This window comes from Microtus ochrogaster, linkage group LG2 (genome assembly GCF_000317375.1).
Source record: "Microtus ochrogaster isolate Prairie Vole_2 linkage group LG2, MicOch1.0, whole genome shotgun sequence".
In the NCBI taxonomy this organism is placed as follows: domain Eukaryota; kingdom Metazoa; phylum Chordata; class Mammalia; order Rodentia; family Cricetidae; genus Microtus; species Microtus ochrogaster.
The window spans coordinates 52,794,241-52,808,027 of record NC_022028.1 but is presented as its reverse complement, the minus strand read 5'-3'; the positions used below and the strand labels follow the sequence as shown (position 1 = coordinate 52,808,027).

At 55.5% G+C, this 13,787-nt stretch overlaps 2 protein-coding genes across 4 annotated transcripts in view; one reads left to right on the top strand and one right to left on the bottom strand.

Annotated features, from left to right (window-relative positions):
- Positions 1-6,172, top strand: part of Hmga1 (high mobility group AT-hook 1) — a 6,943-nt gene extending 771 nt beyond the window's left edge. The window contains exons 2-5 of one of the 2 annotated variants that reach the window (XM_013351089.2): positions 2,182-2,357; positions 3,502-3,585; positions 4,044-4,094; positions 4,956-6,172. In XM_013351089.2, coding sequence (XP_013206543.1) covers positions 2,223-2,357; positions 3,502-3,585; positions 4,044-4,094; positions 4,956-5,009 — 324 coding nt within the window. In that variant the 5' untranslated portion in view covers positions 2,182-2,222 and the 3' untranslated portion in view covers positions 5,010-6,172. The remainder of the gene's footprint in view (positions 1-2,181; positions 2,358-3,501; positions 3,586-4,043; positions 4,095-4,955) is intronic. The other variant, XM_005360384.2, reaches the window with a different exon arrangement.
- Positions 6,173-6,263: 91 nt separating this feature from the next.
- LOC101982994 (small integral membrane protein 29) lies at positions 6,264-8,587 on the bottom strand. Of its 2 annotated transcripts, XM_005360381.2 has the most exons (5): positions 8,211-8,255; positions 7,089-7,273; positions 6,906-6,931; positions 6,639-6,744; positions 6,264-6,543 (listed from the first exon to the last, which is right to left on the bottom strand). In XM_005360381.2, the coding sequence occupies exons 2-5, from the start codon at positions 7,197-7,199 to the stop codon at positions 6,478-6,480; spliced, it is 309 nt and encodes a 102-aa protein (XP_005360438.1). In that variant the 5' UTR covers positions 7,200-7,273; positions 8,211-8,255; the 3' UTR covers positions 6,264-6,477. The 2 variants fall into 2 exon arrangements, with proteins under 2 accessions (XP_005360438.1, XP_026641478.1); XM_026785677.1 differs by lacking the exon at positions 7,089-7,273 and having other exon boundaries at positions 8,211-8,587.
- Between the last annotated feature and the right edge of the window lie 5,200 nt (positions 8,588-13,787).

The window sequence follows — 13,787 nt, the reverse complement described above, 5'->3', positions numbered from 1 at the left end:
TCGGGGAGGGGCGCGCGCTGCGCAGCGCGGCGGCAGGAGGTGGGCGCGCACCCCCCCCCTCAGCCGGGGAAGTTCTAGAAGTGCGGGGGAAGGGCCCGGTTCCCCGCGATGTCTCCCTGGCCTTTCCTCGGCCTTTGCCAGGGTCGTGCTGTGCGTGGACGAGGCCGGATCGCGTGGGCCTGGGTTTCGGGGCTTCACCCACACACCTTTGGCCCTGCCCCGCGCCTCCTCAGCCCCCAGGGCCGGGCCTGCCCTCCGCCACTACAAACTGGTTCCTCTGCTTTGCTGGGTTATGTTAGAACTAGTCCCTTTGACTCCCCGTTTCTGTTTGGTTCCCCCCCCCCCCGCCTCTGAGGTTTTGGTTTTCGGAGAGGGAGGAGGGGGTTTTCTTCCTCCAACTCGCACCAGGTTTCCTGCCCCCAAGGCGGGCTTGGGTGCCCCCTCTGGCAGGAAGTGGGGCCGGGCGCACCCGCGTGGCGGTGCATGTGGTCGGGGTGCGCCGTTTCCCGCGCCTGCAGGGCCTGCGCCCCTCCCCCTCGCCCTAGCGCCTAGACTCGCCGGCCTACAACCGCCAGGCAGGGACACTGGCGGAGGAACGCTCAGTCTGGAGCAGAGGGCGCCAGGGTCTTAACCTGCTTCTCCTCAGTAAGCAGAGTTGCGGTCTGTAAGCATTCCGCCAGAATCTACTTCATTTTTACCAAGTTGCTGTGTGACCTTGGGCCACTCCTGGGTCTTCTCTGAGCTATTTTAAAAAAAGAACAAGCTAACAATGGACCTGCCAGGAGTTATTCCTCTGGTCATTCCTGCCTAGTTGCCTGTCATCGAAGGGCCACTGTGTGTGCGGAGACAGGCTGGAGACTCACCAGAACACATCGGGCTTGGACCCTAAATGTGGCTTCTGCACGCCAGGCCTCCCTGTGTGCAGGAGCGGGTGGAGATAGTGGTTTCTTGGTCTCACTGAACGGGGACTCTGCTCCTAATTCAGTGGGGACGTTGGGGGAGCAGGTGGTTCAAAGAGTCCCTAACGGTAAGGATTGGGAAGGCACCGGGTGCTATAACAGTGTCCAGGAAGCCTGGCCGGGATCTGCAGGCAAGTTGGGTCCACTGGTTCTGTCTGGGATCAGGCCGGCTTTCTCCCATGACCCTCCCCCTCCCAAGGGCCTCGGGCAGACCTCAGTGTGAGGTCAGTACTCATTTAGCTGATTAATTTGATGTTTGGTTTGAAGGAGACCTGTGGTGCTATGTAAGATTCTAATCACGGCCTGTAATTAGGGAACAGACCCAGCCGCTAATGATGGAGCTGGCCCAGCCACCCTGTGTAAAGGGGTCTCAAGTTTGAAATATTGTAATCGAATAATTAGCAGAGTTCCACCATCTGGAGCGGCTCTTGATGCTTGAGAATTAGGAATCGTTAAGTGTTGTAAAAATCACAAGTTTCCAAAATGTTTTCCTGTCATTGAGTCAAAATTAGTAGTTGCCTCAGAAATCTGAAAAGACGGTTGGGGGCACAGCTTCCGTGGTAAGCGAAGAAGCCTGGTCCCTTAGCACCAGTGTGGGTAGCTCTGCAGGTAGCGCTACTGCCCTGTCCCTGCCCCTGGCCCTCACTGAGGGCCACAGGCTGTGTTGCTCCCTGCAGAAGTATGGAGTGGGGTCTCCTGGGCCTGTGACTGAAACTTGGTCTTGACTGGAAGTCAGCTGGCTGGCTGTCTTGTTTGACTTCTCTAGAGGGATATCTCCAAGTACAGCGTGCAGGCCCTTTGTGGTGCGCTCGCGCTCTCTCTCACGCACACGCACGCACATGGCGTTGTCCTGGACCTGGGGAATCAGGCCTTGCTACCCAGAGAGTCTTTTAATTGGCAGGGTCTATTTGAGAATCTGCCCTTCCCACTCCTCCATCCCTACCCATTGCCACCGTCTCTGGGTCTTAGGTATGTGATGGGCTCTGGTATTTGTTCTGGTTCTCAGGCTTGGACCTGCGGGGTGGCTGCCCTGGCAGGATGGGAGGCGGCCGCTGTGAGGAACCACTTCAACTTGCCCCAGGCCAGCCTCACCCCTCCAGCCAGGTCTAAGCTGGCCGCGCCTCTTGGGTGCCGCTCTGGCAGTCCCTGCGGTGTTCCTTGGGATGGAGCGGTGGGAGGAATGGTGGGGTACCTGTGTAACCGGCACCACTTTGTCTCCCAGCATCACAGCCAGTCCCCCTCACTGCCCCGTAGAGAAGAAAGATGAGCGAGTCCAGCTCAAAGTCCAGCCAGCCCCTGGCCTCCAAGCAGGAGAAGGACGGGACTGAGAAGCGAGGCCGGGGCAGGCCACGCAAGCAGCCTCCGGTGAGTCCTGGGACGGCGCTGGTAGGGAGTCAGGTGGGTGAGCAGAGCCTTGCTCTTGTTTCCTTTCTCGGGCTAGGGAGGTACCTGCACCCAGCAGGGTGTGACCGTCCTGGGAGGGTGCAGAATGTGTCTCCTTCTGTGTGCGTGCCTTTCCCGTCTGTGTGCTCACTGCCTTTAAGAACTGTCTGAGGAACTCGGTGTGGAGCGTCACCACATGGCAACCCACGCAGAAGAGTGGAGGCAGGTGTGGGGCCCAGCTCTTCACTGGCCTGTTACTGTACACAGTTTTAAACGCATAATCCATCTCTCGTCCAGTTGCTGCCAGGTTTCTCCATCCTACTGCCCATTTCTGTCCTTCCTGTGTCCGGTGGGAAAGGGTTCCTGGGCCACTGGGGGGGGTGTTTGTAAGTGGACATTGAAACCCCGTGTGAGGTCCCCGGGAGGGTAGCAGCAGGATATTGGCTGTGCCACCTGCCTGGCTCTGCACTGGAGCTTTCAGCAGTCTCCTGAGTGAGGGGAAGCTGTTGGTGGCCCTGTGGGGGTGGGTGAGTCTCCAGAGAAGGGTGGGGGACTAGGCCTGTAAGCCCAGCACCCTCTGTTTTCCATCCCGATTACTGGACCTGGCGGTGGTCACTGGACCAAGGCTGGCCTTTGATTTTGTGGTCCAGGATTGCCTCGTTCACTGTATACTCCTGGCTCAGATTCTTGAGTGCTGGTATTGATTATAAGTGGGAGGGAGCCCCCATGCCTGACTTAAAACACAACCTTTATTCTGGTTTGGGCTGACCAGAGGTCAGGTCTGTGTGTGGCCTCTCTCCTGGAGAGGGGTTTCCCATGTAAGACAGGAGGGGTGGCAGCAGTTGTGGCCAATGCTGGACACTGACTTTGCTGGGGATTTGACTCACCTGACGCCCTAGGTGTTAACACGCCACCTTTTACAGGTGAGACAGACTATGGGATTAGGCAGTTTGCAGATCAGTAGCACAAGAGTTGATCAGGGCCACCTAGCAGTGGCTTCCCTGCCCCAGGGACATCTTTCCCAGAGGTCTTTGGTTTCTTGTCTTTGGTCTACAACCTTCAGAGGCTGGGGGCCAGGAGGTTGATGAGGGTCAGGCATATTTGGAGTCCCCAGGGCTTTGGCTGCTGCCATATCCCTGACTCCCACCTGTCTTTGCAGAAGGAGCCCAGTGAAGTGCCAACACCCAAGAGACCTCGGGGCCGACCAAAGGGAAGCAAAAATAAGGGTGCCGCGAAGACACGGGTGAGACTCTTATGTGTTTATGCCAAGCGCATCTGTGGGTCATTGCTAATTGTGGAAATTGCGGTGCCCAGGACAGTGGGGAAACCAAGTTAGGCCTGGAAAAGGGCAAGATAGTGAGAGTGAAGGCCTGTGCCAGCTCTGCGCTGGGACTGTCACCCTCGTTCATCCTGAGGGCATGCACCGTGCAGGGAGTCGGTGCCACGGCCCTCCAAAGAGTTGCCTTTGTTTTTATTTTACTTTTTAGCGCGCGACTCATATCCTCTGAGTCACTTGTGGAAGGGGGAGTAGGGGTGTGTGTGTGTGTGTTGGATGTGGGGGCGTGGACTGGCCAGTCATCAGCAGCTGGCCAGGGTGGACCTGCTGGTGGCCCCAGACTACTCCACGCCTGCCTCACCTAGGGCTTTATGGCGGTGAGGACTGTTCAGCACTCTGGACTGAGCTGTTTCTTCTCACTCTAGAAAACGGCTGCAGCTCCAGGAAGGAAACCGAGGGGCAGACCCAAGAAACTGGTAGGTTCTCATTCTTTGGGGGCAGTGTTAAGAATGCCCCCAGTGTGGCCAGGGGTGTTTGATGAGCATGCGTGAAACCTGTTAACATGAATTCAGGACTCTCTTCTGCTTGAGAAGATAATTCCTAATTTCAGGTACCCACTGTGGGAGGCACGCTTTGTGCCCATGTACCCCCTTATTAGGACCTTCGTGGAAAGGCCAGGAAGTGAGGATCTGGACAGGGGACAGTGGGGGCCAATGCAGGGGCCTATGCTTCCAGGATACTGTGTTCTTGGTCCTGTTTCCAAGCTACCCAAGGCATTCCTTGAGCTGAGCCACCCTTAGTGGAGGGGCTGGGGGGCCCTGCTGGCTAGACCCCAAGAATGAGTAACAGGAAATTAGTTGTTTTGGAGTTTGCCTGGCACTGTGGGGCCCTGTGGTGTCCCAACATTCCCTTCCAGTGAGTGAACCCCTGGGGCTCACTTCCTTCCCACCCTGGCTCACTGTCAGCCATTGGCTACCTTAGGCCTTCTTGGATGCAGCGGGCACCACACCTGCCCTAGGCCACCTGGTGGCTCCTCTCCTGTTACTGTCTGGAGCCCTTCTGCCTCCTCCCTGGAGAGCTTGCCACTTCCTCAGCCCTCAGCTCAGCCTGGGCTAGGTGCCTGGTCTGGTGAGAGCTGCCTGGATGTGAGAGCAAGTGTGTGTGTGGGTTTTCCTCCCTTTAAATCCTTCATTTTTATGAATGAAAGCAGCGTGGAGGTTGCTGAGTCACCACACACTCAGCCCTGACTCATCCCCCCCCTTCTGCAGAGGAGAGCCTGGGAGGGAGGGGTTGGCAAAGGAGGAGGGCCAGGCCCAGCGTTATTCTGCCTCCTACAGGAGAAGGAGGAAGAGGAGGGCATCTCCCAGGAGTCCTCGGAGGAGGAGCAGTGACCACGGGCAGTGCCGCCTGCTCCTTGGCCACCACAGGAGCAGCTTCCCTTGGGACCGGAAGCCCTGCTTCCAGCCCCCTCCTCACTCCCACTGCACACTACCGCACCAGCTGCAGGCTCTGCGGCACCCACGGGAGCAGGGTTTGGCTCAGTCCCTGTGCCCTCCTTCCCAACACACCTGCCCTCTCCCGACAAGGCTAACTTCCCACTTAGCCGCAGCCTGCCCTGCTGCGCTCTACCCTGGAGATGTTGCTCTCTGGGCTCTTTCTTTTGCAGGTCCCTTCTGCTCTGCTGTTCCTGGCTTCCTTGTACAGGGTCCTGGGAGCATTCCCTGGCCTTAAAGGGCCCCAGCCCCATCTCAATTCAGACAAACCCCATTGGCTGACCTGGCCGCAGCAAGTGTGGTCGGTGCAGGGATACATAGATCCCAGCATGCCCCACCCCTCACCGAACTGTCACCAGGTGGGTTTCTCAGTCACTTTTGCCCCACCTTACCTAGACCCTGCATTAGGTTGGCTAGAGTCCCTTGGACTACAGGAAGTAGGACATGATGGGCCACCCACCTTGTTCTCACCTGGGACCCAATGCAGTGACAGATGGGGTCACACCCATCTCCAGGGTGAGGTCCTATTCTCTAACATTCACCTAAGGCAGATGGGGCGCTAACTCACCTCCCCCACTCTAGGCTGTTACCCTTCCTCCAGTGGGGCACCAAGGAGCTAGCCTTGCCCCCCTCCTTTTGCTCCTCCCTGCCCCCCAAGGTTCTGGTTCCATATTCTCCTCTGTTCACAAACTACCTCTGGACAGTTGTGTTGTTTCTGTTCAATGTTCATTCTTAGACACCCACCATTGCTGCTGCTACCAGCACCAAAAGTTCATCCTCCCATTCTGCCTGCATTCTCCCCGAGACACTATAGGGGGAAGGGGGGCTGGGGTGCAGCAGGCTGGCTACCAACCACCCCACACCAGGGACAATGGGGCCCTGCCCCTTGGATGCTGCAGCAGAGTGAGGAGGGGGGGCCCATTTTGATGGGAAAGGGGTATAGGACCACCTCCCCTCGTTCTGTGGGGGAGGGGTGGCCAGTATTTGTCCCAGCCTGGGGCTCCCCCTCTGATTTCCTATTTGCAGTTACTTGAATAAAAAAATAGTCTTTTCTGGACTGAGCTGCCAGTGTGTGAGATGGAAAAGCAGGGCATGAAGCAATCAAAGGGTAAAAGATGCTGCCCGCAGCCAGCCTGCCCCACACAGCGAGGGTAAAGTGAAGCCATCAAAGTTTATTTACAAAATATATACATCGGATACTATACATCTGGGCCTGTCTCCATGGGAACAACTCCAGAGGCCTCTTGGATTGTGCCACAGCAAGGTCCAAGCAGGCTAGAGAAAGCAAGGCTGTCACCCACTCCACAAGGAAAACAGGCTTGGCTTAGGGCCAGCTGTGGATAGCAAGTAAGAAGGGTGTGAACCGTCATGTCTTGATGTCCAGCAGGGGCATTCGCTTGTGCTGGTAGCTGCTCTGCCAGCCGTGCACCACCTGTGGAGAAGAGTGCAAGAGGCTCCAGCCACCCTGTGCCCAGCTTCTGGTAGTGGTACCTGACTTGTCTAGTGAGGGCAGGATGGTGCTCTCACCTTGGGGTCGCCCACATCAGACAGCAGCTCCTGCTCCGCCTCGTGGAGCTCTTCTGCAGGGTCATAGCTGTACATGGGGAGCAGGTGATGGCGAAGCTGGTCCACCCTTGAGGAATGGGAGGGTAAGGCTCAACCTGGGCCCCTAACCCTGCTTCCCTCCCTCAAGCCAGAGATAACTGGGCCATTAAAGGGCCACCAATAACTAGCCAATGCCTGGAAAAGAAACATTTCAGCTAGAGGGCATAGTGCCGGGGTTCGGGCACTCACCGCTTTTTCTTCTGCACGTACATTACCTGTAACAGAGACATAGGACTGTAGGAGCTGGGAGGTCAGCGTGTCCCTGCCGAGGACCCACATCCACACCCTTGAAGGACAGCTGAGATGCTGTGGGCACCAGGCCAGGCCCACCCAGCGGCTGCCCTAGCCACGTCTGATGTGGGGGCTCCTTACCACAGCCACCACCACCCCGACCAGGGTGATGAGGAAGAAAGGCCCCAACACATAGCCCACCATGGAGTCGCTGTTGGCCTGGGGGGCATTGGGCACTGTCGTGTTACTCATGACATCAGTAGCCAGATGGCTGGGTGGTCTGCATGGGCAATGGTGGCCTCGGGAGGGCGCCTCCCCTGGGCTCCCTGGGGAGGAGGAAGGGAAGTTACCATGTACCCTATGGTGACAAGCAGGTTTGTATCCCTCCCCAAGAGCTGGAGTGGGAATCCATCCAGGAAAACTTGAGGCCAAACACTAGGGTGAGACACCCAGATAACAGGGGCTCAGAACACCAAGGGTAGGCCCAGATCCCAGCCAGGCCGCCTGCTTCCTGCCCAGCGCCTACGCACACGTGAGGGTGTGGCCCAGCTCAGCCACCTAAGCCTTTGTAGGTGTCAGCTGCTGGGAGGAGGTTAGGTGCAGGGGCAAGGCTAGATGGAGGGAAGAGATACGAGAGGGCCCTGCACGGCAGAGAAGGGGTCCTGGTTCTGTCCCCACACTACAAGCTAGGGGCTCCAGGCCTGGGTTCTACACCCTCCTAGTGCCTGATGTAACCCTAGACACGGTCCTCAGTGTGGGATGCTAGAGGTGGACCCTATCTTCTAGATGATGTCACCTGCCTCTAGTACACCCGGGGCTCCTCCCATGTCCGCTCCCCTCCCAAGGCAGGGCTGACTGGCAGAGGTGGAGAGGACGGCCCCCATCGCGATAGAAAGGAGATCATCCTGGGGCGGTGGCATTAAAGATGGCCCAAGTTCCTATCCCAGTCTCGGAGAGGAAGAGATACAAGCTAATTGCCCTCTGTCCGTGGGCCAGTTTTGCGAGTTCCCAGTCGCGAACCTTCCCGTCCTCAGGTCAAGGGGGCCAGAACCGGAAGGGTATGAGGCCGCTCTTAGGATGCTGCTGGCCCGCCACAGCGGGCAGAAGGTGGCTCCCTCGGTGCGGGGGGGCTCGGGGATCAGGGCGGGGAAGGGAAGCTGGGGCATGCCGAGGGGTCGCAGCCCCCGTGGGCGCCGTGGAACCCCGGCATCTCGATGCTAGGTGCTGGCGCGGTGCAGCCCATCCAGCCCGGCCGTGCCTTACCTCCCGCCGAGCAGCTCTGACAGCAACACCGTGGGTTGGCTCTGGCCCCGGAAGAGCCCTCCGGCGCGTGATCAAAGGACCCGGAGAGGAGGCGGGGCCTCGGCGCCGGAGTCCTTCACACTGGCCAATCCGGAGGCGGGTGGGCGGGCCTGCCGTGTCCACGCCGCGGCGGCAGGGGGCGGCAAAGGGCCGCACAGTGGGAAGGTGGCCGGGCGGCGTGATTTCCCGGCTGCACCGCAGAATCCGGGGAACTGGGAGCTGGCGTGCAGGGCTGTACCCGGGTGTGGAGCCGAGGCCCTCCCTGCTTTCTGTCCCCATGTCTGCAAGCAGGTTGTAGTGAAGCGGAAATGCGTGGGACACCCTACGACCCGAATGTCAAGCTCCTCTGAGCTTCCCGCTGAGGGGGGGGGGGAAACACAGGTAGAGCCCCCCCGAACCCCGGGGTGCCACTTACTTGTTTGGGTCACGGGCAACTTGGTAAGATCTGGTCCAAACTGTCACGTCCTGATCAGTAAAGTTGCTCAGACTGGAGAAATCTGAGTAAGATTAAGTTTCAGCTGGAGAGATGGCTCAGGGGTTAAGAGCATTTACTGATCTTGCAGAGGTCTTGCTAGGCTCTCAGCACCCAAAAAATAGATGCACACATCCATTTCCAGAGAATCCAACGCCCTCTTCTGACCCCCGCGAACAAGCAGGTGGTACAGGCAAAACACATATAAATCTTTAAAAATTTGATGGCATTCACAATTTGGTCTGTTTGTGGCAAAGTCTCACTAAGTATCATCCCTGACTGGCGTGGAACTCGCTATGAAGCTCAGGACAACCATGTGAGCCTCCTGGGTGCTGGGTGGGCATGTGTCACCATGCCCAGGGAGACAGCACTCCCAGCACTCAGGAGGCAAAGGCAGGTGGATCTCTGTGAGGCCAGCTTGGGCTCTGTGATTGGACAGGCTCCAAAGCTACACATAGAAACCCTGCCTTGAAAAAAACGAATAAACAAACAATATCTGAAGGAGCCAGGCATGTTGGCACACATATTAAGTCCCCAGCTTTCAGGAAGCAGAGGCAGGCAGATCTCTGAGTTCAAAGCCAGGTTGGTCTATATAGGGTTCCAGGACAGCCAGGGCTACATTGAGAAACCCTGTCTCAAACAAGTAAACAAAACAAAAAAAAAAGTTAGAGATATTGCAAAGAAGCAGGAAAATAAACCAGTTTATAATAATAGTAAATATTTTTAACTGAAAACTGCCCAGAACTGATACAGGAGCATCACAAATTAGAACTGTGGAGGGTTGGAGAGATGGCTCAGTGGTTAAGAGCACTGACTGCTCTTCCAGAGGCCCTGAGTTCAATTCCCAGCAACCACATGGTGACTCATAATTTGTAATGGGATCTGGTGCTCTCTTCTGGCCTGCAGGCATACATTCAGGCAGAACACTGTATACATAATAAATAAATAAATCTTAAAATAATAATAATAAAACTGTGTTTCATCTTTGAAAAATTAAGACAAAGGTTGAAGAAAACAGGTTTTTCAAGGCAGGTCTTAGCCTGCAGCTCGGGCTGTGTCTTAGCTAGGCACAGGCTGTGTAGCTGCTAGCTGCCCGTGGCAGCACTGGACGACTACACACGGTACAAAATATTCTAACAGCAATAAAGCCAGGCCTGGTGGCGCCTGTCTTTAATCCCAGCCCCCAAGAGGCAGAGGCAGGCAGATCTCTGAGTTTGAGGCCAAACTGGTCTACAGAGTGAGTTCTAGGACAACCGGGACCACATAGAAAGAGCCTGTCTCATAAAGAAAAAGATAAAGAATAAAAAGAAAAAAAATGGGCTAGAGAGATGGTTCAGCTGTTAAAGGGCATACACAGCTCCTGCAGAGGACCCAGGATCTGTGTGTGGCTCATGTCACCTGTCACTCAGCTCCACAGGCAGCCTGATACCCACTATTCTTTTGAGTGTGTGTGTGTGTCTGTGTGTGTAGGCCGGAGGACCTCTGGTAAAGGTCTTTAGGAGTCTTGTTTTTGTTGTTGTTTTTGGTTTTTCGAGACAGGGTTTCTCTGTGTAGCTTTGGCTGTCCTGGAACTCACTCTGTAGACCAGGCTGGTCTCCAGAGTGCTGGGATTAAAGGTGTGCACTCCACTCCTGGCAGAGCCCTGCTCTTTTAAACAGGCTCTCTTGCTGGCCTGGAGCTCACCAAGCAGATTGGACTGGTTGACAGTGGGCACCAGGGACCCATTTTCCTCTGCTCAGACTGAAGGATGGACCGCAGATAGATGTTTACACAGAGGCTAGAGATGGGACTCAGGTCTCCATGCCTGTGCAGAGAGTACTGACTGAGCCATCTCCCCGTCCCTATTTTTGTTTTAAAATTATTATTGTTATTTATAACAGGGTCTTCCTGTGTAGCCCAGGCCACCTGTGAATTGACACCATCCTGTCTCAGCTTCTCAAGCACTGGGATTACAGGCCTGCCACACCATGCCTCGCTAGGTTTCTTTGCTGTTATTGGTTTTTTTCTGTTTGAGACTAGGATCGCACATAGCCCAGGCTAGCCTCAAACTCAGTGTGTAGACAAAGATGGCCTTGAACACCTGATCCTCCTGAATGAGTTCCCAGTGCTGCATCCGTGTCTGGCTGGCTGCCCCTTCTGTCGTTGGTTGTTGTAGAGCTTAGAGCTAAGATGACAAAACACTGAGCACACTGTGGCCCTGCTGGGGAAGAGCATGGTCTAGACACAAGGGTTGGCTCAGGTCTTTACCCCTTTGGGTAGAGGGTTGGTGGGCTAAGGCAGACGGGCCATGGCTTGACCTCTGTTTTTGGTCATCGGGTCATCTACCTACCCCTGGGCTTGTAGCCACGTTGCCCTGGTTCCTCCAGATTAGGAGGCTGAATGTCTATGTAGTGTCCTCACCCCCAACCCTGCTCCACCCTGACAGCCTCTTATTCCATTGGTCTCCTCCCTTCTCCCAGAGCCGCCAAGGCAGCTTGTCTTGCACCAAGGTGCTGGAAGAGCCGTGTGTGTGTGTGTGTGTGTGTGTGTGTGTGTATGCACGCGCGCATGCGCCAGTTGCCAGACACACATTCCATCTACTGTGTCTTCAGGATATCATTTGGTGCCCGCTTGCTGGTGGTGGCGCGTGCCTTTAATCCCAGGACTCTGGGAAGCAGAGGCAGGTGGATTTCTGAGTTTGAGGCCAGCCTGGTATATAGAACGAGTTTCAGGGCAGCCAGGACGGTTACACAGAGAAACCCTGTCTCAGGGAAAAAAAAGAAAACAGAAAACCAACGCCATTTCCTTTGTTTTCTCTAGCCCACATTTCCCAGGAGGCCACTTTGAGCCGTTTGGCTACGGGGAGAGACTCTATTCTCTGAAAGCACCTACAGAACGGGGTCATGTCCAAGGGGACACAGTCCAGTTTAAAGGCAAAGCTCTAAGATCATTCCCAAAGTGGGGCACAGGACATGTGAACAGGGAGCACTGTGGTGCGGCCTAATGCTCTTGGAGAAAGTTCCAGGACACAGCAATGACAATAGCAGACAGGCCAACCCATTAAAAGGTACTGAGGGGAACGTCACCCTGAAAGATCCACCGGGAAAAGAGGCAGAAGTGTTACCCTGGCCACCAGGGGGGTGGGGTAAGGAGCAGTGAGGTCAGAGGCCAGACAAGGGGTTGTTGGACAGGGCTGTGATCTACAGTTGCTGACTTGACGATGAGGATGAGATGAGTGACACATCTATGGCACATGAGTGACAGGCTGGCTCATCCCTGCTTGGCCCATGGAAAATAATGGTAGGTGTTGTCACCTAACATTCGTTCTCAGCTGCTTTTCTTTTTGGGGTGTGCATGTACGTACGTGTGAGATGGGATCTTGTTTCGTAGCCCATACTAACCTGCAATTCTCTGTTGATCAGGCTGGCCTCAAACTTGAGACCCTTCTGGCTCTGCCCCCTGAGTGCTAGGGTTACAGCCCTAAGTACTACACCTGGATACTTATGCCTTGCCCCTAACCTTGTCACATCTGGGAAGGTGACATGTGACAGCCACCTCAGTGGCTGCTGAATGCTGGATGGTGTCTCTGCAGACACTTGTTAAGGCCGGAGTGTGACTGGTGCCTGCTCAGGTGGATCTGGACTGTCCTCCAGGGCTTAGGTGCTGAAGGCTTGAGCAGGGGCTCCGCACCGCTAGATGGTGGAGGATTGCCATGGGCTTCATAGCCAGCCGGAGGCTAGTGTGGACTCCAAAGTGAGACCCTGTCTGCAAGCTAAAGCTTCTGAAAGGATGACTGAAATAAACTTTCTCCTTTGACGTTGTCAGAGGTTTGTTACAGAAGTGGACGAATAGCCAACTGCCCCACCTGTCGACAGAGATCCCAGGGGGTGCATGACAATGAGACCGAGTCCCTGTCCTTGCTCACCGCCTTCTGACAGCAGTCTTTGTCTGGGCATCTTAGAGCCAGGAGTATTGCCCAGGGGTGACGAGCAGGCAGCAGGCTCAGGTGTCAGACTCCCCAGGCTCAAGTGAAGCATTGCTACCTGGGATATTTCTCTATTGCGTATTTACTTAGATACGGTCTCACTATGTAACCCTGGCTGACCGGGAGCTACCCATGTAGACCAGACTGGCTCCAGATTTACAGAGATCCATCTGCCTTAGCCTCCTGTGTGCTGGCATTAAAGATGCCCGCCACCATGCCCAGCCCTATGGTAAGTGTTGGTGAGAGGCCAGAGCTCCCCTGCACTCCTTTCCCTGAGCACTTTGAAATGTCTTAGCTGTTCTTGGAGCACTACCGTATCCCAGTTCCTTTCTGGCTGCCGGCTTCCCCGGGCTCCATCCCACACCACGCTGTGCCTTGTGCATCACAGGGCTGCATGAACCGAGCGTGAGCAGGGTCTAGAGCCCTGAGGGCTCTGCTGCGGAGGGGCAGTGGTGCAGCACCCACAGCCGTCCTAGCTGCCCCCCCCCCCACTGCCAGGACACTGATGCCAGCTTACCTTTCCCACAGCATTGCCTACCACTGCCACCCTGCTCCAGAACGAGCAACTCACCAGCAGCAAGCACAGCCCAGTCAGAGGTGTTCCTTCAGCCTGGGCTAGCACATCATCATAAACCCTCAGGTGATGTCTCTCCTGTGGGAAGGATCCACTTCACCCCTGAGCTTTTTTTGGCCAGCATTGGGGATTAAACCCAGGTCCTTGCACATCCTAGGCAAGTTTTCTGCCATCAAGCTACGTGCCCACCTGCTTTTTAATTTTCTTTAAAAAAAAAAAAAAAAAACCAAAACAGGGTCTCACCATGTAGCCCTTTCTGGCCTGAAACTATGTAGGCCACTTAGAGATCCGCCTGCCCCTGCCTCCTGAGTGTTGGGATTATAGCCATAGGTGTCACTATACCTGGCTTAATTTTTTAAAAAAAATTTCATGCTTCTATGTGTGTGTGTGTGTGTGTGCAGTGTGTGTGTGTGGTGTGTGTGTGGTGTGTATGTGTGTGTGCAGTGTGTATGTGTGTGTGCAGTGTGTATGTGTATACAGTGTGTGTGCAGTGTGTGTGTATACAGTGTATGTGTGTGCAGTGTGTAT